This window comes from Sorex fumeus, unplaced genomic scaffold, assembly GCF_029834395.1.
Source record: "Sorex fumeus unplaced genomic scaffold, SorFum_2.1 ptg000035l, whole genome shotgun sequence".
NCBI lineage: Eukaryota > Metazoa > Chordata > Mammalia > Eulipotyphla > Soricidae > Sorex > Sorex fumeus.
Genome location: NW_026606092.1, coordinates 31,849,700 through 31,876,146, shown reverse-complemented (window position 1 = coordinate 31,876,146; position 26,447 = coordinate 31,849,700). Strand labels below are relative to the sequence as shown.

Here is a 26,447-nt window from a genome sequence, read left to right as displayed (position 1 = left end):
GTTAAGTCATACTTCAGTATCTGTGTGGTGAAGTGATACTTGACTTCACCGGACGCCCAGGAAATCATAATGCCTCTTCCCTCCACACAAAGAATAAGTTTGTACTTGAGAGGAATAGCAATTTCAGCTGAATACGGCCATCCCTTTTTGTTTATACTTGATAGTAAAAACTATAAGCTGAATATGAAAGTATTTTCATATATATATCTGTGTATGTATAACATTCATTTGAGAGCTATAGATAGAATCTGAATAAGAGTTATTGCACTGGAAATGCACTCATATGAATGGCATTGGCTTTGTGCCATTTTTTTTTCAAAATGGTATCAGCTCATTAGTGAAGTTTCAAATAAAACAGTTCAGACATCTCTTGATTCACCTGTTCTTGGGAATGTCAGTGTGCCTTACTGTGGAGAGCAAGAACCTCTGAAGCCATGGAGAAGCGGCCTTCCTTTTGCAGGAGGTGCAAATCAGGAAACACCTCATAGGTTCAGGGTAGCACCCCTGAAGTCATGTAAGAACTGGAAACCCTTCCACAAATATCTGCAATGCTCCCTTTATATCAGGACCTTGGAGAGACACAAGAATAAAGGCGGGGGGTGGGGTGGGGAGGCTGGGGGGGTGGGGAAAGGGGCATGGGCAGCTGGAGCGTTATCACAGCAGTAGGGCATTTGCCTTGCATGTGGCCAACTCGGGTTCGATTCCCAACATCCCATATGGTCCCCCAAGCACCACCAGGAGTAATTCCTGAGTGCATGAGCCAGGAGTAACCCCTATGCATCGTCAGGTGTGACCTGAAAAGAAAAAAGAATAAAGGCAGAGACAAGTTTTCGAGATCATTTTAGCTGTCTTATAGAATGAACTTTTCAGAGTGGATTTCATACTGGTTAGCTTTGACCAACCTTTTTTTTTTTTTTTTACAGTGCATATTTTTTTTTCTTTTTTTATTAGTGAAACACCATGAGGTACAGTTATAGGCTTACAAATTTTGTGCTTGGGTTTCAGTTATACAGTGATCAAGTGCCCAACCTTTTTTTCTTTAAATTAATCCTCCTTAAAAACAAAAATTTCCGGCTTGCTTTTTAAGCCCGTGTTCTTCCATGAACACATATCTCGCTTGTCTCTGTGTTTCTTTGCTTGCCTTTTTCACTCTGGAGAAAACCTGTGTTCTCTCTAACATTTACTTCTCCCTTTCTCTTCCTTCACATCTTTCTAAACAAGTTTCAGTTACAGCTTTCTTGATTGATGACAACAACAAAAACCTTCCTTTTCTTTTCTAATTGAAAATTGTTTTTTACACATATTAAGTCTCCAATGTGACACTCATGATCATTATTTTGTCGTCACTCCAAAACTTGCTTAGATAACATTATTGCCCTTTCTACTTGATAATATTTCTACATTATTTTTAATCTTTTCACCTGACTTTAAGTATTTTATTGCGAATTTTCTATGCTTGTCTGTCTATAAAGGTACTAGTTTGTAGGACTGATATATGGTCAAGCAAAAATGCTCAATATTTCTTGTTGGTATTTTTGAAGTCACCTGTTATGCCCCTTATGTGATCTTTATTATTATTATTATTATTATTATTATTTTTATCTGCATGGTGGTTCTTACGAGGTTTGAAACAATGGGGAAACAATGTCTTGTTACTTGTGCAAGTACAGCTCAGTATTATAAAATGCATAACACTTCCTTCATCACAGAAAGTTTTAATTCAGTACTCAAGAAACTAAGTTGTTCCATTTCTTTCCTTTCCAGCTGACATCCCAGCATCCTTATGCAGAAGTTTTCATCGGCCGGCCACATGTTTGGACTGTTGACCTTAACAATCAGGAGGAAGTAGAAGATGCAGTGAAAGCAATTCTAAGTCAGAAGGTGGTCTCTTTTATTCCATGTTTCCCAATTTTTAGTGTAAACTGAAATGTGGACAGCATCACAGGCCTTCATTTGAGTGATGAGAGCATTCCCTCCTGTCTTAGCTTAACTCTGGAATTAGAAAGGAGCTTGAGGGATTCAGCCATGCTGTGAAATGGAAACCCACCTGGTATCCATACATGTGCCTACATTCTATGGTCTCTTTTGATGTGACTCCTGGGCCCCCAACATGCTAATAGGAACTTCAGTTATACTTGCTTCTGTAGCCAAATTATGCAGCTCTCACAGAGGTCAGAAAATATAGCCATGGCCCCAACTGACACAAAGCCAAGAGGAGTGGAGAGAGCGATTATTAAAATAAAGCTTATGTTCTTCATGCAGAAAGCCTATATTCTACTCCAGCATCTCATGGTCCTTACAACCAGCGGGAATAACCCCTAAGCACTGCAAGTGGGCCCAAAAATAAAAGAGAAGGAAGGAGAAAGAAGGATAAAACATGGATAAAAATACAGGAAAATGTTTTTATATAGCATCTATTTTTCTTGTTTCACTGAAACATTTTATAGATTTTAAGTAGCGTACACTTCAGAATTCTCCTGAACAATTCATTAGGTATTTATTGAGTACCTACTGCATGCAGAACTCCCTCTGAACCACTTAAAGGAATGTTCGTGGTGATCACCATACTCGGGGCTGGCTCTGTGCCTGGGTTGAAGCCTCTCAGGGAGTAGAGACTGATTTATATGGCCTTGGGCTCCGTCCAGTGCAGGATGCCTGCCTGCCCTCTGCAATTTCTGCACTCAGTTCCAGCATTTGAAGAGAAGCAGTAGAAGCATGACATGAGGGCAGGCTGAAATCCAGCCGCTTGGCTCTGGGTTCCAGCTGTGACCCTCACTTACCAGCAGAATCCACTTTGTCAGTACTGAGCCTCTGAGCCTCCACTTCGTCCACTCTGATACCGACTGATGTTGCCTCCTATGCACTGGCTGATATCACCTCCTGAGCTCAGTGAGGTTATGACATGTACATTCTCAATTCCAGTCTCAACATGTTAGGACAGAAGCTCCCCGACCTCTGGTGGTCACTCTAGAAAAGTGCTAAGTGGAGTGTGGCTCTACGGGATTACCCTGAAATACCTGCTGCTCATCGAAAGCTCCACCACCAGAGTCATTATGTAGAATCAAAGGTTTTCTTTTTTCTTGTATCTCCAAGTTTCTTCGATTATTGATTACCTAAGGCTGCTATAACAAAGAACCACAAACATGTTGACTTCAAGACATGTTGACTTCAGTGGGGCAAATTAGAACTCTTCAGATTTTAGAGACTGGGATCCAAAATGGTGGTACCAATAAGACCTTGTATCCTTTGCAGCCTCCCCTGGGGGGATGCTTCCTTTCCTCTCCCCACTCCTGGTGGCCACAGGCATCCCTTGACTGTAGCTGCAGGGCTTTCATCTCTGCTTCCATTCTCTCTGGAGCCACGTATGTGTGTCTCTCACCACTTCACTTACAGACTCTGTTCACTCTCATTCAAAGTGATATCATCTTAACTTGATTATATTTTCGAAGGCCGTTATTTCCAAACAGGCAAGGGGTTAGGATTTCAGCTTATCTCTGGGGGGAATCATGGAGACACAATTCAACCCCTGGCACTTCAGTAAGTAAACATCAACAAAAGTGACTTCTCTTTGAAGTCACTTGAAAGCTAATGTAGAGTCAGACAATCTCGAACCATGGACTCCAGCACTTTTTAAGTTAAGATAGATCTCTTCTGTCATCAACCAGAAATCTAATGGGAAAGCCTCAGCCATAAACCCTGACAACAGGCCCTGGGCTTTGTCTGCTCCCTCCTAGATGGAACATGCCCACTCTGTGAAACTCAGCTCTGAATTCAAAACCCTGTATGGGACGCTTCTTCCAGGTTTTTCCAAAGACCAGTTAAGGACACATTTTTTATAAAGCATATAACTATGATGATCATTGACATGTAGACAAAACTTCTTTCTGCACACATATAATCTTTCTTAACATCTTTATGAACATTATTTCACTCTGTGGAGTGGAATTTGTTTCTGTTTTGTAGATAAGAAAAAGATTTAAAGAAATTAACTAAAATCATATCACCATTGAGTGGTAAAACTGGGACTAAAACCAAGGTCTGTTTGATTAAAGATAATGCAAAATATTTTTCAAACTGGTAGGAAAGACAGGTAAGAATTGGGAAGTAAGAATTTAAATAAGAGGGCTGGAGCGATAGCACAGTCGTAGGGTGTTAGCCTTGCACGTGGCCGATCTGGGTTCAATTCCCAGCATTCCATATGGTTCCCTGAGCACTGCCAGAAGTAAGTGCAGAGCCAGGAGGATCTCCTGTGCATTGCCAGATGTGACCCAAAAAAGCAAAAAACATGACATAAAAAAGTTTAAATAAGAATTAAGATGGGGGGGGACAAAGTGACAGTACTGTGGGTAGGGTGCTTGCCTTGCACACAGCTGACTTGAGTTCAAACTCAGATACTCCATGTAGTGACCCAAGAACCACCAAGTGTGATCACAGAGCTCAGAGCCAGGAGTAAGTCCTGAGCACTGCTGGGGCTGGGTGTGGCCCAAAAACAAAAAAAAAAGCAAACAACAACAGGGAGGGAGAGAAGCAATGAGATGGGGGTGGTGATGAAATTGATACCGGAACTATCATCCTTACACTTGTTGGCATGAGTAAGAAAGTTGGCACCAAATGTTTATTTGTTTAGTTATAGGATTTAAAATTTCATGGCACTAAGTTCTTTCATTTTTGTAAAAGTGACCTATCATTTAGAGGAAACAGTTAATAAACTCAAGCCTAGAGACATAGTAGATCAAGGATATTGAAGCCAGGCCATCTCTGCAAGTGGCACCAAGGATGACTTGGCTCATCTCTGAGAATAATTTCCTAAAGCAGTTGTACTCTAACCTGTAGCACTGTAGTACTGTCCTCCCATTGTTCATCGATTTGCTCGAACAGGCACCAGTAACGTCTCTATTGTGAGACTTGTTACTGTTTTTGGCAGATTGAATACGTCACAGGTACCTTGCCAGGCTTTGCTGTGCCAGCGCAATACTCTTGGTAGCTTGCCAGGCTCTTCAAAAGGAGCAGAGGAATCGAATCGAACCAGGGTCGGCTCGGGTCAACAGCATGCAAGGGAAACGCCCTACCCACTGTGCTATCACTCTAGCCCGTACTCTGACCTAAACAAACAAACAAACAAAAAGCAGTTTAGAAGATAAAAATTCCTCAGAAAAGGAGTAGAGAAAGAATAAAATGGAAGGTCTCCAAAGCCAGCAGAAACTCCACAGTGTGGGTCAAAGTGCAAGCTCTAGCCTTCCTTCCTATGGCCATTCAAGAGATAATTCTGTCTTCACAAAGCAAAATGACCAACAATATTGTTACTCTTCCATAGAACTTGCCCTGCGTGGGTTTCTGAGTGACTACATGTGGTTTCAGCCTTTTCTTTCATTAGTTCCCCCTAGTGGCCTGTACTTCTTCCTGAAGGACTGTCCTGTATTTGTTCAGTCATGACTTTTACCTGTACTCTTGAGTCCCAAAGCCAGTAGTTTAGGGACAGTAATGGAACTCACTGGCAGATGTGGTTAAGAAAACAGTTTCCTTTATTTTCCTTTATAGGAAAGTTGCTTGGCGTCATATCCTCTAAAACAGTGAACTGGTCAGAAAGCAATTAATGAGTCAGCACTCTTGTGGATAAACTAGTTTTGTTTGGTAGAACAAAGGAAGAGTTCCTTTTTTCTATTTTTATGCATAGAATCTTTGAATTCATTTATTTCAATTTCTAACAGCTGCCCTTTAAAATATGTTGTAGGAATGGCCCTCTAGAATACAGCCTGCATCCCACTATTGAGCTAAGTCTGTTGGCCTGGTGATAGATGACCATTGTTGTTTATTTATGACACTCCAGAAATTTTACTTTCCCCCTTATTCATGATCCAAATTTCTAAATCTCTGGTAGTTTTCTTTTCATTCCTTCTATGAACTTTTGGGAGGAAATATAACTCAAGGACAGTTATAGAAAGCTTCGAGAATCACCCATTGAGTACATAAATAACCTTGAAATGGAAAGAAAAAATATTTTCCTTTTGTATAAAAAGCTGTGTCTGGGTCAAAGAGAGAATAGTGGTACAACAGCCCAAGTTAACAAAGGCTCCAGTGTGTCTTTGAGCAAGTTTGCACAAGTTAGGAGTTTAGAAATTCTAAAAAGCATGGAACATAGAAATCAGGTTCTTAAAGTATTTTTAACTCTTCCAAAAATGCATTGCTAAGAAATTGACCTCAACCCTGTCAGAAAAGCTGTGCCCTGATATTTTATAACTTACAACTCAGTCTTCGCTGGCATTACCTGAGGTAGTGTGTGCAAGATGATTAAGACACACCCTCTCTGATGTGTCATCCAATTGTTTTTGAAGATAATGATATGAAATTAATAGTCACAGTCAGGGAAGATTTCAAATGTAGTGTGTAAATCGAAGCACAGTCAAAAAGGGAAAGAACCCCTGAGACCAGTTGCTCTATGCCTAGAGAAAAACATCTTTTCTACCTATTATCATTTATGAAGTTTTCAAGTCATAAATTTTTGTTTTGTTTTGGAGCCACACCTGGCTATGCTCAGGTGTAGTGGGGCTTGGCGGACCATATGAGATGTCAGATATTGATCCAGGATCACCCCATGCAAGACAAACACCCTACTTGCTGTATTTTTGCTCTGGCCCAATCAACTCATAAATTTTTTTCTTCTAGTTTCCACCATATTAATTCAAAATAGACAGATGTAGATTTAAGAAAGAGACGATGAAGATCGCCTTCTGTTCTATTGCTGGCAGGTACTATCAGACTCTGTAAAACTAGAATACTCTGGCTTGCTGGTGTTTTTCTCCCACGTGAAATTTTCATTTCTGATTGCCAGTGCTGACTTTGCTGCCCCTGAAAACCTCAGGTCTCATAGTATTGACACAAGCAGATATCATATTCCATTTCTTCTCCTCCCCTCTCCCCCGCAGCTGTCACAATATTTGACCCACATTGCCTTCCCCACACCAATAGAGCATCTTCTAATACTTCCTCATACTCTCAGATGAAATCTAGGTTCAGTAGCATAGAAATCTCCAAGTTTTTTGTGGAAATCCAATAAACCTTGACTTGCAGCCTTTGGGATCTGGAGCACCACCCTCATGCCTTTCTTTCATCCTTGCCTCTCACTCAGCCTGACCAGTTTTCCACATCTTGGCTCCTAGAATCAAAAGTTGACCTTAAAAGCCCAGCATGTCAGTAGTCAACTTTGATTTTATAATATTTTGGGACTATTCTAAATGACTGGGGAAGATTAGGGAGGGGTACACCTGGTAGTTCCTGGGACTTACTACTGGGTCTGCCATGTTCAAGGAATAGATGATGGGAGGGGACTGTAGCTGTTTTGACATACAAGTTCCTTTTGCCGTACATAAAAGCTTCACCTAGTTACACAGGCCAATGCTTTTGTCATCATCAAGGGTCTTTAAATTGCATTTTATGAGCCTTTTTGAGAGCAGTGAACCTGCACACATTCAGCACATGATTGCTGCATTCCTGTGTGCCACACTACAAATTTCTCCTAGCAACCCTGCAACCGTCATTTTGGAGATTACCCACAATTATTGGTATTCGCAGTTGTCTGCTGTGTGCTAGACATGGATCTGAGCACTTTATCCATCCCCCCCACGACCCCGCCATATCACCTTTACACAGCTGGAAGAAGGTAGGCCTTTCTCTCTCTCTCTCTCTCTCTCTCTCTCTCTCTCTCTCTCTCTCTCTCTCTCTCTCTCTCTCTCCTTTTTCTGTTTCACTTTTGGATTATACCTGGCTGTGTTTACGACTCCTGATTCTGTGCTCAGGGATCATTGTTGACAGGGTTCATGGAACCAAATGGGATGCCACTGGGGATCAAACACAGGTTAACTGTATGCAAGACAAGTGCCCTATTCAATATACTAGCTCTTTCAAGTTTTCTTATTATCATTTTACTATAAAGATCCCGAGGTTCAGAGATTAGTTAGGAGAAAGGCGTTAGTTAGCCATAACTAGTTAGGAGAAAGGCAAGGTTGTGAACCCAGGTCTATTGGCTTCCAAGTTCATAGAATTCATCCTTTATGAGGTTGCCTATTGGTGTTGATATCTTGGTTGATGTATGCATTATAGAGGACTTTTTAAGGGTCGCATATCCTGTGTCTTCCTCTTTCATGATACTGTGTTCTGTTCCCACAGATTGAGCCCTATATGCCATATGAATTTACATGTGAGGGAATGCTACAGAGAATCAATGCTTTCATTGAAAAACAGGTGAGATTCCTTCCTCCAAATCCTGTGTCTCTGCTATGTGTACTTTCTGTTACATTCAAGGTACCTATGAGCAGTTAAAAGCTCACTGTATTTCTATTATTATTTTCCTGCTTTGAAAGACTCCAGAGGTTGGGTTATGGTTCATTAGAATTCTAAAGCATGCATTTCTCATGGTCACTCAAGGGATTCAGTGTGATGAGGATTTTTCCCCCCATGGAGGTGGAAGTTCAAACGAAAATTTACAACAGGAAATACAGATAACCAAGATGAAAATCTCCTTGAGAATCAGATCTATGCCTTGAATGAACCCTTCTAATCTCTGGGTGCAGAGGGTAACAGAAACCATGCTCTGATTTTCTGTTCTTCACTTCTGACCCTAGGAAAGGTGACAACTGAAACCAGTAGTTTCAAGCATTTCTTAAATACAAATTCACCAATTGCAAATGCGTTGGAACATTTTGATGACTTTCAAACACCTTTAATATTTTTCAAAAACCTTTAAATTAATCCTTTTCAATGACAACTTTACTTGAAACGTAAGTATGCAAAATAGATAAAAGTAGGACACAGAAGATTCCAGGAGCCCCAGGCCTCAACAGAGTCTGAAACTATGCCTTGTATTTACAGAAGTAAAGACCAAGAATGCCATTGCTGTCTTTTTATAACATTTCAATTCCTTAGACTTTCAAAGGGCTGGAGGGATAGATAGCACAGTGGGAAGGACGTTTGCCTTGCAAGTGGCCAACCCGGGTTCGATCCCTCTGCCCGTCTCCAAGAGCCCAACAAGCTATCGAGAGTATCTTGCCCGCACAGCAAAGCCTGGCATTCAATATGCCAAAAGCAGTAACAACAAATCTCACAATTTGTTGTGAGCTGTTACTGGTGCCTGCTTGAGCAAATCAATGAACAACGGGAGGACAGTGCTACAGTGCTACAGACTTTCAAAAGCAATATGGAATGAGAGTTAGGCAGAACTCCTGTGGGGAGGGCACATAACCTGGTGACCAGAAATAAGTGACTCCTCTCAAACAGCAAAGTAGAGCATTTTAGGGTGATCAAGAGACCTTTACATAACAAGGGAAGGGGCTTGTGGAGGCCAAAAATAGAAAAAGTGTGTTGAAATTTTAAGTAGGATAGATTGTAGGTCCAAGATCATTTTCAAAGAGATTTGAGGCGACAGACAGGTGATGAGAGGACCATCCTGCGTCACTGTTGGAAGGGGAGAGACTAAGGTGGTAGGAATGACGGGGGGGGGGGGGGGGGGGGTGTTGTGAATGGCCAGAGGACAGACTGCAGCCCAGCCTCTTGGGTTCAGCCACTTTGACTTTCTAGTTATTCAGCTTTGGCATGACAAGCCTCTTGTGCCTTAGTTTCCTTCCCTGCAATACAAGGGGAATAATTGGATATGATAAAGCTAGCACAGCGGGTAGGGCGTTTGCCTTGCACGCGGCCAACATGGCCAACCCGAGTTCGATTCCTCCGCCCCTCTCAGAGAGCCCGGCAAGCTATCGAGAGTATTCGATATGCCAGACACAGTAACAACAAAGTCTCCAATGCAGACGTTACTGGGCCCGCTCGAGCAAATCGTTGATCAACGGGAGGGCCTTTACCTTTACCTTTTAAGAATCCATGAGCTAATGTCTGCATCAGTGTTAGAGCAGGGCTGGCACAGAGGGTATGAGAAATGCAAACCCATAACAAAGGCCCTTTAGTAACATGGCCTTTGTGTGGTCCAGGATCAAGTCACCTTAGAGCTCATGAGAAAATAACAAATCCCTTTAATGCTGAATGAAACTGACATCATCCGGAGTCCTGCTTTTGTTGTCTACAGTTTTTGCTTCAAGTCACAGTTCTGAAGGAGTTATCCACGAAATTGCATAGACTTTCTGTGCAGATGATTAGCTAATATGTTACTATCATGTAAATTACATAATTGTATTATATTCTTCCATAACTATTTAATCATGAGATGATGTATATGTGTTCTTCATCAGATTTTACCACGAGACTAAACATTTCAATTACCTGGTTCAATCTTGGTCAATATACTCATTCCTGTGCCATTTCCTAGTAAACTAAATCAACGTGTACCAAGTCCATCATAGTGCAGCCCCACTGGGATGCTGGGAGGTGGTGGTAATAGTCCCACTTTCTGGAGAGGGAGAACAGATCTTCGCCCTCATGCAGGGCTCATGAGTGATGGAATGGGGTTTTATAACTGGGCCTGGATGGGGATGCAGCTAACGTCATGGCCTTAGGGTTCATCTCCCATTCACCTCTGGCTCTGGGAGCTGCCAGCCCTTCCTGATGGTACAGACAGGAACTTCAGAGGCCTCCTCTAACCCTGGGGTTTCAAACATCCTCATTCAGATGGGGAGGTCACCAGAGAGTTTACTGGGATCTCTCAGGCTGCTTCTGGATCCCATTTCTCTTTTCCAGTTCCCACTTCTTCTGAGGAAGTGGTGGGTGACGCACTACCACAATTACAAAAATTCTTTACCAAGTGGAGTTGAGTTTTACGTGTTTCCTCATCCTAAGATGCTTGAATCCTAGCCAGTCCTTAAAAGTTCTCATTAGTCCTGTTCTCTGTTCAGTTTCCTTTCAAACAGAAAGGTCTCTTTCTCTGAATAGACCTGGCTGCACGCTTGCTACTGTAGGGCCAATCCCAGCCTCTTCTGAACCTCTGTGTCTGGTCCCCTTCTTGGTACACAGATATACAGTAACTTCTAGTGGAAGGAATGCGTAAATGAATGGGAGGGTGACTGAGTGTGTGTATTTTTAGTCATGCGTACCTGGGACCAGAAAACTTATCTTAGACCTTATGATTTGGAAAACATGTCCCTAAAAGCATGCACATAAAACTACCTTGTAGCTCTGCCTCTTGAGTATAGACTTTTCTGCAGATTTGAGTCATTTATAGAAATCCAGAGCTGGATTTTGGGTCTGCTATTTAGGTATTCACGGTAAATATTTGTCACTGGAATGTGATGGAAGTCAGGGATGGAGACGGAGAGTCAGAGGAGCAGACATGACCTCAGGTGGCTTCAAGTTGGCTGAGAAGTATCCTAAGTCCAAGGCAGATGTCGCTGTACTTCCAGGCTGTGATGTGATGCTGTAGGGTTGTATATTTAGCCACAGCAGAGGACTTAGAGAGGAGAGAAGTGAATGTCTGAAGTGTATTGCAGGAGAGGAGTCCCGAGGGCAAACTTAGGGGGGTAAGGGGAGACTGGACATATGGATGTTCAAAGGCCCGAGTTTGAAAAAGAGAGAGGTCATGATGAATTACAGGAAATTTAATTATGACCAAGGAGAGGAGTAGATGGCATGGGAAATGCGACTGGAGGATAAGCTAGAATATTAAAAAAAAAATGATGAAGCCTCAGCGAAAGCATACAGAATGCTCTCAGAATAGCGAGATCTGAGATGCTATGAGATCCGAGGAATACCAGGACAGGAATCTTGTGTTTACCATGTTTCATACTGGCATTCTCCCAGTGCTCTAAATACGCAGTAACAGGGACCATTTTGAGACAAGCCCTGGTCTCTACGGAGGGCTTTGCTGAAACCCAACTCTAGCAGAAGGATAGGGAGCCAGGACCCTGTTGGTTCAAAGATTAGTTCTTCTTCTCCTTCCGCTTCAGGGCCAGTAATTTAAAACTCCGGGTGTTCGTTATTTTTGCAGTGAGATCTTCAAAGAGCAGTAAGGCTGGAGAAAGAGCTTTTGTGGTCTGAGCAGGAAAGCCTCAAGCTTCGAGGAGGCGATTAAACTCCGGCTCATCCCCGTGGTGGAGGAGCAGGAGCGAAGCAGCTCTAATTAGATTGATCTTTGTCTTCGTAGTCCTCTGTGTGATCTTGGGGGGGTGGGGGAGAGAGGAAGCTTTTATCCCACAACCTTTCAAAGTTGCATCATCCTCACCCAAGGCTGCTGGAGGCTGAAGAAGCCACTTGACAGCAATTAAGACAGCCCCAGGCATCAGTGTAAAGTTGAGCAGTTGACAGCAAGGAATCTACGTCATACTCAGCCAGCCCCGGGCATGTGCACCCACGGGAAAGAAGCCTGGCATTAGGAAAGACATCTGCTGTTCCCCTTTCATGGCACACGCCCACTCCTTTCACTATACTAAAAACGTTGGTTTGGGTTGCACATGGTTGGAAGTCAGCTCTCTAAGAAAGGTGCTCTCTCTAGCAGCAGGGCTGGCGGTGCCCAGATGAAATGCCTTGTAATGTACAATCAGGAGTACATTTCTGCCCCAACCTGAGCGTGTCCAGGTCTGCCTTCCTTCGGGAAGAAGGAGATATTTGTCTCAGGTCAGCTGGTTTATTTGAAAGCATGATAATGCTCAGATTGGTTTTTCAAAAGACTTGTGGCCCCTATTTCCTGGTTCCTGTCAAGATCCAGTAAATGGGCAGAATGATTGGGCTCGTGCCATTTTGCAGAATTGTGTGATGTTTGTGCAAAGTGTTCTGGAGATTTGGAGGAATCTGAGTTAACTGAGAGTTGCTGTGGCATCAGCTTCAGCCACTGGGGAATCTGGCTTTCTGAGCCCATCTTGAGTTGTCTGGGGAGGATGCTCGGAGCAAGGACCAGCTGGAAGTGACCCAGAAACTCTGACTCTGGGCTGGGTGGGAATGCTGAAGGTGACAGGTTGTAGAGAAAGAGCATAAACAATTGAAAGGGAAGAATGTTGGTACTAGTTTAGAGGAATGTTTGGCCTTTTGAAAACCAGTAGCTGCTGTTGACCTTGTCATTCCTCACTACTGAGAGACTGGGCGGGTAATGATTAAGCACTGGACCCTGAAGTCTGACTCCCTGGGTTCACATCCTGTGTCGCCCTGTGACCTTGGGTAGGTTTTCTGCTCTCTATTCCAGTGCCTTTTCTGTGCAATGAGAGTAATCCGGAGAATAGAAGTGATGAAGGAATCGACAGGTTGACACATACTAAGAACAGTTGCCAGGATCAAGTGAACAGGTGCTAATTCTGAAATTCTTTGCTAATTATTGCTACAGGAGAACAGAAGCCAGCCAGGGTATGATTTGGGGTGCGGTGACTTTTTAGTTTCTGGTTTTTATAGCCTTACCAGCAGTGTTTAGGGACTGTTCCTGGCTCTGTGCTGAGAAGTGACCCCTGGCAGAGCTGGGGAGACCCTAAGTGATGCTGGAGATTCTAACCGGAGTCAGCAAGATACAAGGCTTAACCCCTGTGGTCAGCAAGATGTTGAGGACCCTAGTCTGTGTGCTATTTCTGGCCCCAAGGCGTGTTTCTTGAATGATTTTATTACAGACTATAAAATTCACTCCATGCAAGGTGGCATTTATTGATAGAGTCAGGTCTTTACCACTACAAAGTTATTTTTATAACATTCCCATCATGTCAGAAAGATTGTGTGAGTCATCTTGGCTCTCTGGCCCTGCAAAACCTCAAAACTATCTCTGTTTTCTTTGCCTGCATCCTCACCTTGGCTGCAGAGTTCTGACTTCTTTTATCTAGGCTCAAGTTTTTAAGGATTATTCAATACATTGTAGCATTTATCAGTACTTAGATTATTTTTTGTACTATTCCATGGTATGGGTATATCACAGCTTACCTGCTGATGATCAGTGGACCTCTTGGCTTGCTCTGAAATTGGCATATATGTGCATTTGTGATTTGGTTCCCCTGGGTAGTTTTGGCAGAATATGGACTGTGGGAGGTTTATATTTGCCTTCTTCAAGGAGGACTTTAATGACTCAGTGACATGCATGTGTAGGGACCATCCATGGCGATCAGATCCAAAAGCTCAGCCTTACCCTTCTCTGCTGCCCCATGGAAACTGATTTACACCCCCTGCTGGAAGTCATTGTAGGGGTGCCCCTGGATAGGGATCCCTCCCTTCTGAAGGCAGCACAGACTGGGACTGGTGGATATCAGTGGGAACAGAAATCATGAGTCCACATTTATGGAACCTGATATTAGAGTGTGCTGGGCTCTGGGGTTCCCAAAAATAACTGACTGAATAGGGACCCATGCCCAAACTTTCATGACCTGGAATATGCCATCATCCTCTCTGTTTGGCAAATTCCCTTGACCTTCCTTTTAGTTTCCACCTGCAGACCTGACTCAGATCACATTTTCATGGCCCTCTTGGAAAAAGGTTTCTGAGTTTCTAAAGAAATGTCTTTGCAACCGACACAGCATTGGCAAGGAACTTGTTCCTGGTTTGGTTGGTATTGAATGGGAAAGGAGGGATTGTGAAAAAGATCTCACTGTGTATTGCCAGAGAGGTGAGAGCGAGCCAGTCCCTGCCCTGCTGACTGCTGTCCTGAGGGATAATGACCCCTTACAGCCACCACCTCACTCGCTCACCCCAGGCTTTTCTCACTCTCTTGATATTTTTGCAAATAACATTGGCCACTGTTTCTCTGCCTTCACCAGAGTCAGTGTTTTCTCTTCAACATACCATGTTGTGTTCATTCGTTCACAACTTTGCTCTTGCTCATAAATGTAATAAACCAGCTTTTCTTTTTACTATTACAGCATGAAAATCTGAGAGTAGTGAGGCAAATTTAGGGAAATAGGCAATTGATTGGATTATTAGAGAGAGTTGCAGATGTTTTGGTTGCCAAGTGGGCTTGTTAACCAGGTTGGAAATGACTGTTAGTGTCTCCTTCTAACTGTGTAGCAGCCTCTCTGGATTAGAATACCATCATTTTCTACTTTTACTAATATCAAAGCCACAGGATGCCAAAAGCATTTCATTCAGCTTAATAGTTCTTTATTGGATACTAATACTATGTATAGGAACGTGTTAGTAAGGATCAAACAACTCCTATTCAGACTACAAAATCCAGTTCAAAAGACCTAATTTTCCTGGAAATCTTTTTTGATGGTTAACCTCATCCTCCCCAAGAGTTACTTCTCTCCTCTTAATATTCTTAATATTTTATTCTTGATATTGTTTTCACACTGTATTTTTTTAAATTAAGGACCCCTCTAAATAATGCTTAGTCCCAATAGTCTATGCCCGGCAAGCTACCGAGAGTATTCGATATGCCAGACACAGTAACAACAGTAATGGTATATACTGTATATAAAATTTCTTTCCTGTTATATTAGTAGATTGTGTAAATTATTAGATTGCTCTTAAAGAATTATTAGGGGCCAGAGAGGAACATTGCATGCATGTAGCTGATACTGGTTTGATCCCTGACATAACTGGGTCCCCTGTGTATCTCCAGGTGTGTCCCTGGCAGCCTCTAACTACTGCCAGGGTGACCCAGGTAATCCCTTGCCCCAAGAGCATGAGCAGCATTGCATTCCTGGGCCCCTGCATTGAACAATCAGCTCAGTTTGCCAAGAATCGCCAGGAGTGGCCCCCAAGCTTCTTGAGCATCTCTTGGGAGGCTTTACCCCCAAAAATAAACAAAAAGGAAAAGAACTATAAGGAAAGCTGCCTGACATTGCTCCACCATTTACAATGCTGGAAATAGTGGATGCCACACTAAGTCAACACTGAGAGCAGGAAAAACCAAACCAAGCCACTCAGAGCTTTCCTTTTTTTATTGAACAACAAAAAATGTACCTTCCCACCCTTGTACCTGAGGTTACTGCTGCCCTTAAAAGCAGTGCTAGAGCTCTCCAGTCCAAGTTTATTTTAAAATGGATTCTTAAGATTCATCGTGACTCCCACATTCAGGCCAGGCATTGGAGCAGATGACAGGAAAAGCAACCTCTTTGCCAAGTATCCGTCACCTGCTTGGCAGTGGTGCGCAGTCTGCACTGGTCTTCCGATGTGACAGCCATCAGCAAGTCTCCAGCTGCCAGTGGCGTTGGGCCCCGGGAAGTGCTGGGTTCCTGTTGGTGTCTGTGCATGCACTTGTGTGGCACTGTGTCTTCGGCCACAGCAGCCAAACCAGTCTCTGCGCTTCCCTGGTCTCAGCAAGTTCATGGGTCACACCAGGCTCAAGATAATCCTGAGTCTCAGGAGTCAGATCAGCGCTGGTGTGTCCCTGAGGGTACCCTGCCCTGCCTATCCTCCCTCCACCATCACTTTCCAAAGATTAGGTTGGAACCTGATATATATTTTTAAATTTTTTTATTAGTAAATCAGCAGCGTGAGGTACAGTTACAGACTTACAAACTTTGGTGCTTGTGTTTCAGCTATACAATGATTGAGTACCCATCCCTCCACCAGTGCCCATTTTCAACTATTAGTGGTCCTAGCATCCCTCCTGCCACCCCCACCCCATCCCCTCCTTTTGCTCTCGCGCTCTCTCTCTCTCTCTCTCTCTCTCTCTCTCTCTCTCTCTCTCTCTCTCTCTCTCTCTCTCTCTCTCTCTCTCCTTTTGGCTGTTGTGGTTTGCAGTAGAGGTATTAAGTGGCCATCATGTTCCGTCTGTGGTCTACTTTTAGTCCGCATCTCCCATCCCAAGCAGGCCCTCCTAGTACCCTTTACTTAGGTCCCTTTTCTATCTGAAGTATCAGGAGGATTACTCCACAGTTTAGAAGCCGGCCTCACATGATGGGGAAAAAAGCAACTCAAATAGAGAAGCTCAGATAGGGAACCTGATATATTTAAGCATTCTGACCTGTTCCTATTCATCTCTGAGTTAAGAGTTGCTTCTAGAATCTTCCGCCTTCGAGTCCCAGTAGGCTATGGTATATACTGTATATAAAATTTCTTTCCTGTTATATTAATAGATTGTGTAAGTTTTTAGCTTGCTCTTAAAGAATTCTTAGGGGCCAGAGAGTAACATTGCATGCATGTAGCTGATTCTGGCTTGATCCCTGACATCTCTTAGTCCTTCAAGTCCTAGGTCACCTGACCTTTTGAGACAAAGGTTTCTTTTTATTCACCACCGGGGTTTTTTTTGGGGGGGGCACTGAGTCAGCCCCCCTGCTTACAGAGCCATGTGAGGTGGGGACACACATCTGTGCCTTCCTTGTTGGTGACCAGTCCTTCAGTGGGGCGAATTTGGACACAGTACTGAGTATTGAGAAATCAGTGTGCACGTGGGGCTGCCTTGGGAAGGAGGGAGAGGGAAGCAGGAACCGAGGTCAGCAGCGTCATTATCACTGTCCTCAACTCTGTGGTCGTGTATTGGATTTCCCTCTGTTGGTGGCAATGGGCTCACACCACGTGGGCTGTGGCACTGCACATTTGTTTATTTATTTTTCCTTTTGGGTCACACCTGGCAATGCACGGGGGTTACTCCTGGCTCATGCACTCAGAAATTACTCCTGGCAGCGCTCGGGGGACCAGATGGGATGCTGGGAATCGAACCGATACTGGCCGCTTGCAAGGCAAAGGCCCTACCCACTGTTCTATCACTCCAGCCCCGACACTGCACATTTAGTTTACTAAATGTTAGCACACTGCAGTGTAGTCACCAGGCACCCCCTCTTCCCAGTTCCAGTGAACATTCAGCATGATTGCCGGTCACCCTGCTGCCTGCAGGGATGACACCCGAGTCATAGAGCTGAGCAGTGATGGTGCTCTCCCACATCTGACCACCTGGAGGCCAGAGGTCATGCACGATGCCAGAGGTCAAGACTGCATGGTACTAGGTGCTGGCCGATGCCCAGATGGTCAGGCTCTGGGCCTCACATGTGGAAGCCAAGTTCTTGACCCCCTGAGCCAGCTTTCAGCTCCCCTGTCTGCATTTTATTTTTAGGCTTCAGAATCCTATGACTCTTGCCCCAAGGATCACAGCTGGTTAAAGAAAGAAGCAGGGGGTACCAGCTGCCCTTGGAGCCTGGGGTCCACTTTTTTGTCTTGCTTTGATTTGCTGAAGGTACTAAAATCACAAGCCCCTCCTCGCACCCCCTAAAAAACACCCCTCCAGGGTGCGGCCCTGACCTGCTCTTCATAAAAGTAGTTCACAATAATTCATTACTATAATATTCAAACAGCAATCCAACCACTGAGCATCTTCTCACAATAATAAGTGCCTAGTGTGCGAGGGTTATTGTATTTCATTCTGGAGCCATTTAAGCCCAAATATAAGAGAATACAAGCAAGTATGTTAGAAACCCTGTGATGCTTTTGATAAATAAGTCGAGTAAAGTATAAGATGTTGTGCGGCCACAAATGCGGTCATGTGTGCTCCATGAAATTCTGCAGCTTTAGTTTATAGTCTCTGGGTTTTGGCCTTTGATGAGATTACATGGCACTGGGGGCAGTTTGTGGGTGTGACTGCCAAGCTACTGGAAAAATTGGGGGCTGGGAGGATCCGAGTGGACTCAGTCACGGGTTCCCACGTACTTGGGTTTTCCTGCTGGCCTGCTTTCGAGTGAGGTTCATCCCATCTTGGGTGAGGCTCGTCCCCTCTTGGGTGAGGTCATCCAAGCATGTGGAGAGTTGACCCACTCTTTGTAGCCACATTCCCTTTGCTTCTCGGTACCCGGCAGAGAGGGGCTCATACCTTCCAGTGTCTGGGGACTCCTCCAGGCTCAGTCCTCAGGGGTGACTCCCAGTGGTACCCAGGGAGTCAGCCACCAGGGTCAGCCACCTTAAAAGCTGTTCTAGAGCTCTCCAATCCAAGAATTTTATTTTTAAATGAATGTTTAAGATTTATTGTGACTCCCACATTCAGTTACATGATCCTATGTAGAGTCATGATCCACATTTTAAGAAATCAGGTGCTAGGTCAGTGTCCCCAAAGTGGGCATTACCCACCCCTCTGGGATGCTGGAGTGCCATGGGGGTAGAGGAGGGTAACATTAACCTTAGGTCCATGGTGGGGAGGGGGTGGAACGGGCATGTATTTTGTTATTCAATAAAAAGGGAAAGTTCTGAGTGGTTTGTTTTGGGTTTTCCTTCTCTCAGTGCTGATTTAGTGTGGCATCCACTATTTTCAGCAAGCACTGCACCCCAGCCAAGCCCAGGACCTCGTGGTCTATTCTCTTAAAGATGCCAGTTGAAGGCCCTCACAGAGCCTCAACTAGGTCAACTGGTAGAGCAGAAGCATGACATGTGTGAGCCCTGAGTTCCATGCCTGACACCACAAGGTTCCAGAGCATCCCAGGCTGTGACTCTGGTGGACCAGACCAAGCAGCAAAATCACAGGGGATGGCCCAGGTCATAAGAGGAATAAGGAAGAGTGCACACAGGTGTCATCATAGGTAACTGTCCAATTCGATGAGCACCACACACATCATGGGGATGGTTGGTGAAGGTGAGCCCGGGTTCGGGCCTTCCCTGAAGACCATGAGTAGGACGTATTGGTAGCAGCCAGAATGAATGGCCTGTGCATAGTTGGGCTGACCACGGATGCTCCAACCCCGAGTAGGAGTGGCACCCGCCTGGATAGAGGGAAGCAGCACCTGGGAACTGCTGTCCCTAAGTTCTTTGAGGGAAAAGAACAAACAATGTGGGTTAAGAGTAGAGAGCTTCACTGAAGAGCCAGTGTCAGTGCAGGTCCTCCTGGCAGAGAGTCACGCTAGGTTTGGGAATGAGGCTTCTTAAGGAGTGACGTTATTCAGGGGAGGAATGTGGCTAAGGGGCTTGGGGAGCACATTTGGGGTGCTACTAAGGTTGCCTCTGCATTTAATGCCTACATGCCTACTTGTACATATGATGCACTTCTAATAATGTGAGCTAATGCGTGTTTGGGTCAGATATGAGGAGAAAGGTGAAATAAGGTCAGGGCTCTGTTTGCTGAATATGAGCCATGTAGCAGGTATGGCTGGATTTTCATGTTCTCTCTTAAGATGTTGGTTGTCTGGTTAGAGCTTTAGGCCTTAAAGCTCCTTTGTGATGCCTCTGTTTTTCATTAGACACATGACATAGTCGCATTTGGGGGTCACGACCAGCTGTGCTCAGGCCTTAATTCTGGCTATGGCGGTGTATTCAGGGTTTCCTGCTGGTGGTACTCAGAGGACCCTGAACAGTGCTGGGGATCAAACAGTGCCGGGGATCAGATTGGGGTTGGCCATATGCAGCACAAGCACTTTCACCCTTGTGCTGTCCGTCGCTTCTTCCAGCAGTGTTCCATTCCCTTCCCCTCTTCCAAGCACACCTCTCACTCCCTGCATTGGGAGAAGGATCGTAATCCCCACCCCATGTTGAGGTGGAAAAAGCTGGTGGCCACAGGGTGACTGTCCAATTCGATGAGCACCACACACATCATGGGGATGGTTGGTGAGGGTGGGCCTGGGTTCGGGCCTTCATGTAGACCATGAGTAGGACATATTGGTAGCAGCCAGAATGAATGGTCTGTGCATAGTTGGGCTGACCACTGATGCTCCAACCCCGGGTGGGAGTGGCACCCACCTGGATAGAGGGAAGCAGCACCTGGGAACTGCTGTCCCTAAGTTCTTTGAGGAGAAAGAACAAACAATGCACCCAGCCCAGAGCCAAGCTCCCCACTCTTTGACTTCCTGGTCTCTCTCTCTCTCTCTGCACCGTGATGCCCATCACAGAGACAAGGGCAGCCTGTGCAGGGCCCGTCTTATATCCCCCAACATGCCAGGGCTGATGGCATCCTTGTCATTGTCATTACAGGACTTCTGCCATGGGCAGGTGATGTGGCCGCCCCTCAGCGCCTTGCAGGTGCAGCTGGCACAGCCCGGGCAGTCGTGCAAGCAGGTATGCCAAGAGCACCAGCTCATCTGCGAGCCCTCTTTCTTCCAGCACCTCAACAAGGACAAGGACATGCTCAAGTGAGTGCGGGGGTGGGGGGGAGGGAGGTGGCAGGGGTGGTGCTTCTAGTCCATCCAGGCTCAAGATGGGCTGAAGGGGACTCAGGTGCCCAGAAGTACGGGCTGTTGGGGAACACAGACAAGAAGCAGGTGATAGGTTGGCCTGCCTCCCCCAGAAAATGCCCTGTTTTATTTCAATTTTATAGATGCAGTTTCTTTTTACATTTATTGAGATATAACTGACACTGGAGTGATAGCACAGTGGGTAGGGCATTTGCCTTCCATGTGGCCAATCCGACCAACCGGGGTTCGATTCCTCTACCCCTCTTGGAGAGCCCAGCAAGCTACCGAGAGTATCTCGCTCGCACAGCAAAGCCTGGCAAGCTACCCGTGACATATTCGATATGCCAAACACAGTAACAACAAGTCTCAAAATGGAGACGTTACTGGGCCGCTCGAGGAAATCGATGAACGATGGGATGACAATGACAGTGACAGTGACTACATTCATATTCATTTCAGATATACAACCTGACTCAGTATTTGTCCTTCGGGCAAAATGTTCACCCCTATGAAGCTAATGGGTATCCACTGTGCATCTATCGGCACACAGAGATATCACACAACTCCCTGGCAACCGTGAGAACAAGATAAGAGTTGCAGGCTGGCGGCCTCAGAATCACAGGAGCAAAGGCAGGCAGGGCCAGTCAGTTAGTAGGCTCCCTGGGAGAAGATAAGGGGAGAAGGGTGGATGCTTTGTCCCAATATTTGGGACTTGTCCAGAGACAGCAGGAAAGCTTGAGTGTCCCTGCCTGATCCTCTCCCTAAGTCTTGAGAATAGATATAAATTCACATAGAGAGTTGGAGCCCATTGTGCCTCTGACTGTAGGGTGGTGGGGTGACCACATGACGATTGTAATAATAATGACCATAGGACTGGAAGCTAGCACAGCACTCAGGGCTGTGTGAGGGAACATTTGACCAGCCTGAGTTTGCTTCCTGGCACCATGTGGTCTCCTGGACATCTTTGGGTGCAACCCTGGAAGTGCCCACACAATTTTGGAGTGGTGTGTGTACCCTCAGCACCACACTGTCTGGGCAACATCACCTCCTCAGTGACCCCGGCATGGACCCAGCAGCCTGGTTGGAAAGGAATCACCAGCGGGACCCCTGAATCTCTTGAGCACTGCTTGGGAAGATAATAATAATAATAATAATAATAATAATAATAATAATGAACAATTAAGCACTTATCCAGAGCTCAGTTCTGTCAAGTTATCTTCGAATATGAATTTAATAATTGTTATACTCACACCAAATCCATGTATGTATATATATATATAAATACATATATATATCCGCTTCACAGGAAAGGAATTGGAGAATAGAAGAGCTGAGACATTTGACCAGGGTCACACAGCTCAAAGAGAAGAAACCAGGGCTTTGACCCAGGTCTGGCTGACCCTTTCAACTGCTTCCCACCTGGCAGGGAGCAACAGACTGACACTTGACGAGACCTTAATCTGGGGGAACTGGCGGGTGGGACTCTAGCTCCTGGGCACAGTGAGACAGTCATCAGCTCTTCTTTTGGCAAAGAGACTTCTGGGAACCGCATTGGGTTGTTCTTTTCCCCAGACAGGGGCTGTGGCCTGGGGAAGCAGAAGCCCAGAGACCTCCAGGTTGCAGGCTAGCTGTGGGGCAATGATGGCAGAGGTACAGGAGTCCCACTCGGGGCATCCGAAACCCAGGGCCCCACTGGAGACAAGGTCACTTATTCCCTCCCGCAGAGGGGTTGGGGGCGACACCATCCCCACTTTTTTTTTTCGGCTTTTTGGGTTATACCTGGCGTTGCAAAGGGGTTACTCCTAGCTCTGTACTCAGGAATTACTCCTGGCGGTGCTCAGGGGACCATATGGGATGCTGGGAATCGAACTGGGTTGGCCACATGCAAGGCAAATGCCCTACCCAATGTGCTGTCACTCCAACCGTCCACACTTTCTAACAGCAGACTGGGAGCACAGAATGTGTTTTTTTTTTTCTTAATTTTTATGAGTGAAACACCATGAGGTACAGTTGTAGACTTACAAATTTTTGTGCTTGGGTTTCAATTATAGAGTGATTAAGTACCCATCCCCCCACCAGTGCCCATTTTCCACCACCACGGATCCCAGAATCCCTCCAACCCCCCCAACTCCCCGTCCCACCCTGCCTCTGTGGGAATGCCCTGCCACAGAATGTCTTTTAAAGCCATGAACTCAACAGTTAAACATAAAACTCAGTGTTTGCCCGACTCGTTCCTCACTGGGAGCCACCGTAGCAACTTTCATGTGTAGCCTCAACATTTTATGCATGTGCGAGCACATATACATGCATACACATGCCTACATCATACATGCACACGTGTGCCCACACATGTACACACGTGTTGACACCCATGGATGTATATGTGCCCACACCCACACACGTATGTGCCTATGAATGTTCACATGAGCCCACACATGTGCTCACATGTGCACACATATGTTCCTGCACACGTTCACACACATAGCCGCTCACAACACATCTCTGGAGCCCAGCTCTCTCTGCTGATGGTTGTGTGTTTCTCCCTCATTCTGTTCCAAGGACTGCCTGGATCCTGGAGACCTGATATCATCATCTCTTCAACCCATCCTTGTGGGACAGGACTGGAGTCATTTCCCTGTTTTCCCCATTAGGACACACTTCCCTGCCTCACTGCCCACTGGGGCCGGGCTGCCTGGAGGAGGGGGCGTACTAGGGCAGGCAGGGCTGCCCTTTCATGCCTGCTTCCCCCGGGAGGCTGGGGCCGGAGACCCCAGGGGTTCCCTGCTCCTCCAACCATGGGCCTTTCTCTACCCTTCAGGTACAAGGTGAACTGCCAGAGCTCTGAGCTGGCCAAGGACATCCTGGTGCCGTCGTACGACCCCAAGAACAAGCACTGTGTGTTTCAGGGAGACCTCCTGCTGTTCAGCTGTGCGGGTGCCCACCCCACGCACCAGAGGATCTGCCCGTGCAGGGACTTCCTCAAGGGCCAGGTGGCCCTGTGCAAGGACTGTCTATAGCGGCACCCGCTCGGCCGCCCACACTCCGCCCAGGACAGAGCCGGGGGCTCCGAGTCATCCAGGGACTCTCCCCAGAGCCTGAATTTCTTGGTAGTGGCAGGTGACGTTGCTCCTTCTGCGTCCGGAGTCTCTGCCGCGTCAGCCTGGGAGCCTGACTTTTTCCCCTTGGCACAACTCCAATGTTACGTTCCAAGGAGCCGTGATGGAGGAGACTCTCAGGGCAGCTGCTCCGGGGGTAGGAGAAGAGTCTCAAGATTTATTTCCATCCGAAACACGCCCAGCAGGATTGAGCTGATCGGCAAGAACTGTGCATGGGAACATTCCTAGACCCATTAACTTATTTATTTGGGAGGGAGGGAGGGGAAGCAGGGGAGGGCGCAGGGGTCAGCCACGTTGTCCCGATTTCTCCCATTGCCGACCGTCCACCTCTACTCTGACATTCCCTTCTGCTCTGGTGGGTGCCACGGGGGTCATGACACTCTGGAGGACAATTGGGGGTGGGGGACCTGGCTCCTCGCAGTTCCCATTCCTCCATGTCCCCGGCACCCCGGTGCATACCTGGGCCCTAATTTCTGCTTAGGACCCCCTTAGGAAGAAATGTAAGGCTGGAAAGAGCCCTCCCTCACCGAAATGCGGAGCAACAAGTTTCCCCCAAGACGGGGATGGGTGGGGGCGGGGGTCTCATTCCCTTCTAGCCAGTGAGAGGGTGGCCTTCAAGCTGGGATTTGGACAGGGGTGAAGCTGGACCTCGAGAAACCTATGCTGGCACCAAAGTGGGGCTACAGACAAGCGGGCACAGGCTGGGCACCCCTGGTATCTGTTTGGTGAATTCTGTGTGGACCGAGGGAGCAGGGCCGGGGAGGAGGGTGCCCTGCTATCCTGGGTGCTGGCAGAGTGCAGGTGCCGCTCTCACAGGGTGGTTGTCTGATGCCCACAATCACTCCAGGCACAAATACTCTAAAGGGAAGAAGAGTCAGATGGCAGGTTGGAGGCGCCTCCGGCCTCTGGTGTCCAGGTGCCTGGATGCGCCGCGTGAGCCACCCAGCTCCTTCTCCAAACAAGCAAGGTGGCTGTGTGGTGTGTCCAGGTGTCTGCGAATCTGGAGTGCTCGTGGCCTCCCGAGGCTGGTCACCCTGAGCCTTCTTCCCTTCTCATGATGTGCCCAGCCCTGGGGCCGCGGACACCCCCTGTGCTTCCCCACTATTGGTTAAGGTCGGGAGCAAGTCCTGGGGAAGTAGGCTGGAGGAGGAGTGAATTTTGCTGTGCAACACCCGCAGGGAGCGTGGAGGAGTTCAGCTCTGCCCGCTGCTTTTTTCGACTTCACTAGGGCAGAAGTGCCACCCAGGCGGCAGCAGCCTTTGCTCTTCGATGCCCCCCTGGGCTAATGCGAATTGTACCTCTGATCCTAGAGAGTGGAGGGGTCAAGCTTGACCGCCAGGGTCACCTCGCACCTTAGGGTGCCCTGGGAGTCACTCCCAGACTGGCCAAGCAGTCTGCCCGGCGCAGCAACAAGTGCCAATCCCAAGGGTGCCGGTGTGAGAGAGAGGATGTGTGTGCGTTTGGCGAGGGCAGCTTCCTGTGGGGAAGGATCCTGCCTTCCCTCTCTTCCCTCTTCCCTGAGGAAATGTTTCCCCCTCCCTGGGCTGCAGCCCCGAAGAAGCCAGGCCTGCCACACCTGGGCTGGTGCCACCCTCTCCTGGGCTCGTCTGGCAACTGTCAGAGCTGATGAAATCAGGGGGGCCCTGGACCAGCTGTGGGAGGCAGCAAACTAGATCCCCATCCTCTGGTGGGGCCTGGGGGCCCTTATAGCAGAGCTGTTGAAACAAGCACAGGATCTCAGAAGGCAAGGAAGCCGTTGGGATGGTCGGCTAGCTGCCCCTGAGCTCAGGGCCTCTGCACCTTCTCCACTTCATGTCCGGGGCCGCAGGGCCAGCAGCCCCCTTGCCCCCAGCATTTTTTTATCCCACCCCTATACCCGCTGCTTCCCTCAGTCCAGTATTGGTGGGAAGTGAGCAAACTCCTAATAGGCTGCAAACCAACCCACACTCCAGTTGCTAGGGGCATTCTTGAGAGGGGCAGGCGCAGTCTGTAAGGCCGCCAGGCCCCCCATAATCTTGGTTGCAGAGGAAATTGGGGAGGGTGCCCCTGTGTCTGATGCCCAGGGAAAGGCACCTCTCAGTGTGGGGGGAGAGGGGGCTTTTCTGGGTTTTCTAGCGCTGATCTCAAGAGAACCCAAAACCTCTTTAATCATCATGCCACAAGAGCAGTGTCTTACTGTGCAGTGAGCAGGAGGCCAGTCTGGCGTGGTCTTTTCCTTTTGCCCTTTTCCTAAGTGAAATCTGTAATTCCCTCACCTCTCCATAGCAATCCTAAGTCCTTTTCACACTTGAGAGAAAAAAGAAATTAACTTATTAAAAGAGAAAATGCTATCCTTTGAGACATGAACACTTCCAGGAGTAAAAACCGGTTTTACGCCCGGACAGAGGGGGGTACATACATCCTTTAATGC

General features: G+C 46.6%; 1 protein-coding gene across 2 annotated transcripts in view; it reads left to right on the top strand.

Annotated features, from left to right (window-relative positions):
• Window positions 1-23,975, top strand: part of MGAT5 (alpha-1,6-mannosylglycoprotein 6-beta-N-acetylglucosaminyltransferase) — a 318,860-nt gene extending 294,885 nt beyond the window's left edge. For both annotated transcript variants that reach the window (XM_056117604.1, XM_056117605.1), the window contains exons 14-17: window positions 1,765-1,881; window positions 8,164-8,238; window positions 20,722-20,879; window positions 23,740-23,975. In XM_056117604.1, the coding sequence (XP_055973579.1) occupies window positions 1,765-1,881; window positions 8,164-8,238; window positions 20,722-20,879; window positions 23,740-23,938 (549 nt within the window). In that variant the 3' untranslated portion in view covers window positions 23,939-23,975. The remainder of the gene's footprint in view (window positions 1-1,764; window positions 1,882-8,163; window positions 8,239-20,721; window positions 20,880-23,739) is intronic.
• Window positions 23,976-26,447: the final 2,472 nt, after the last annotated feature.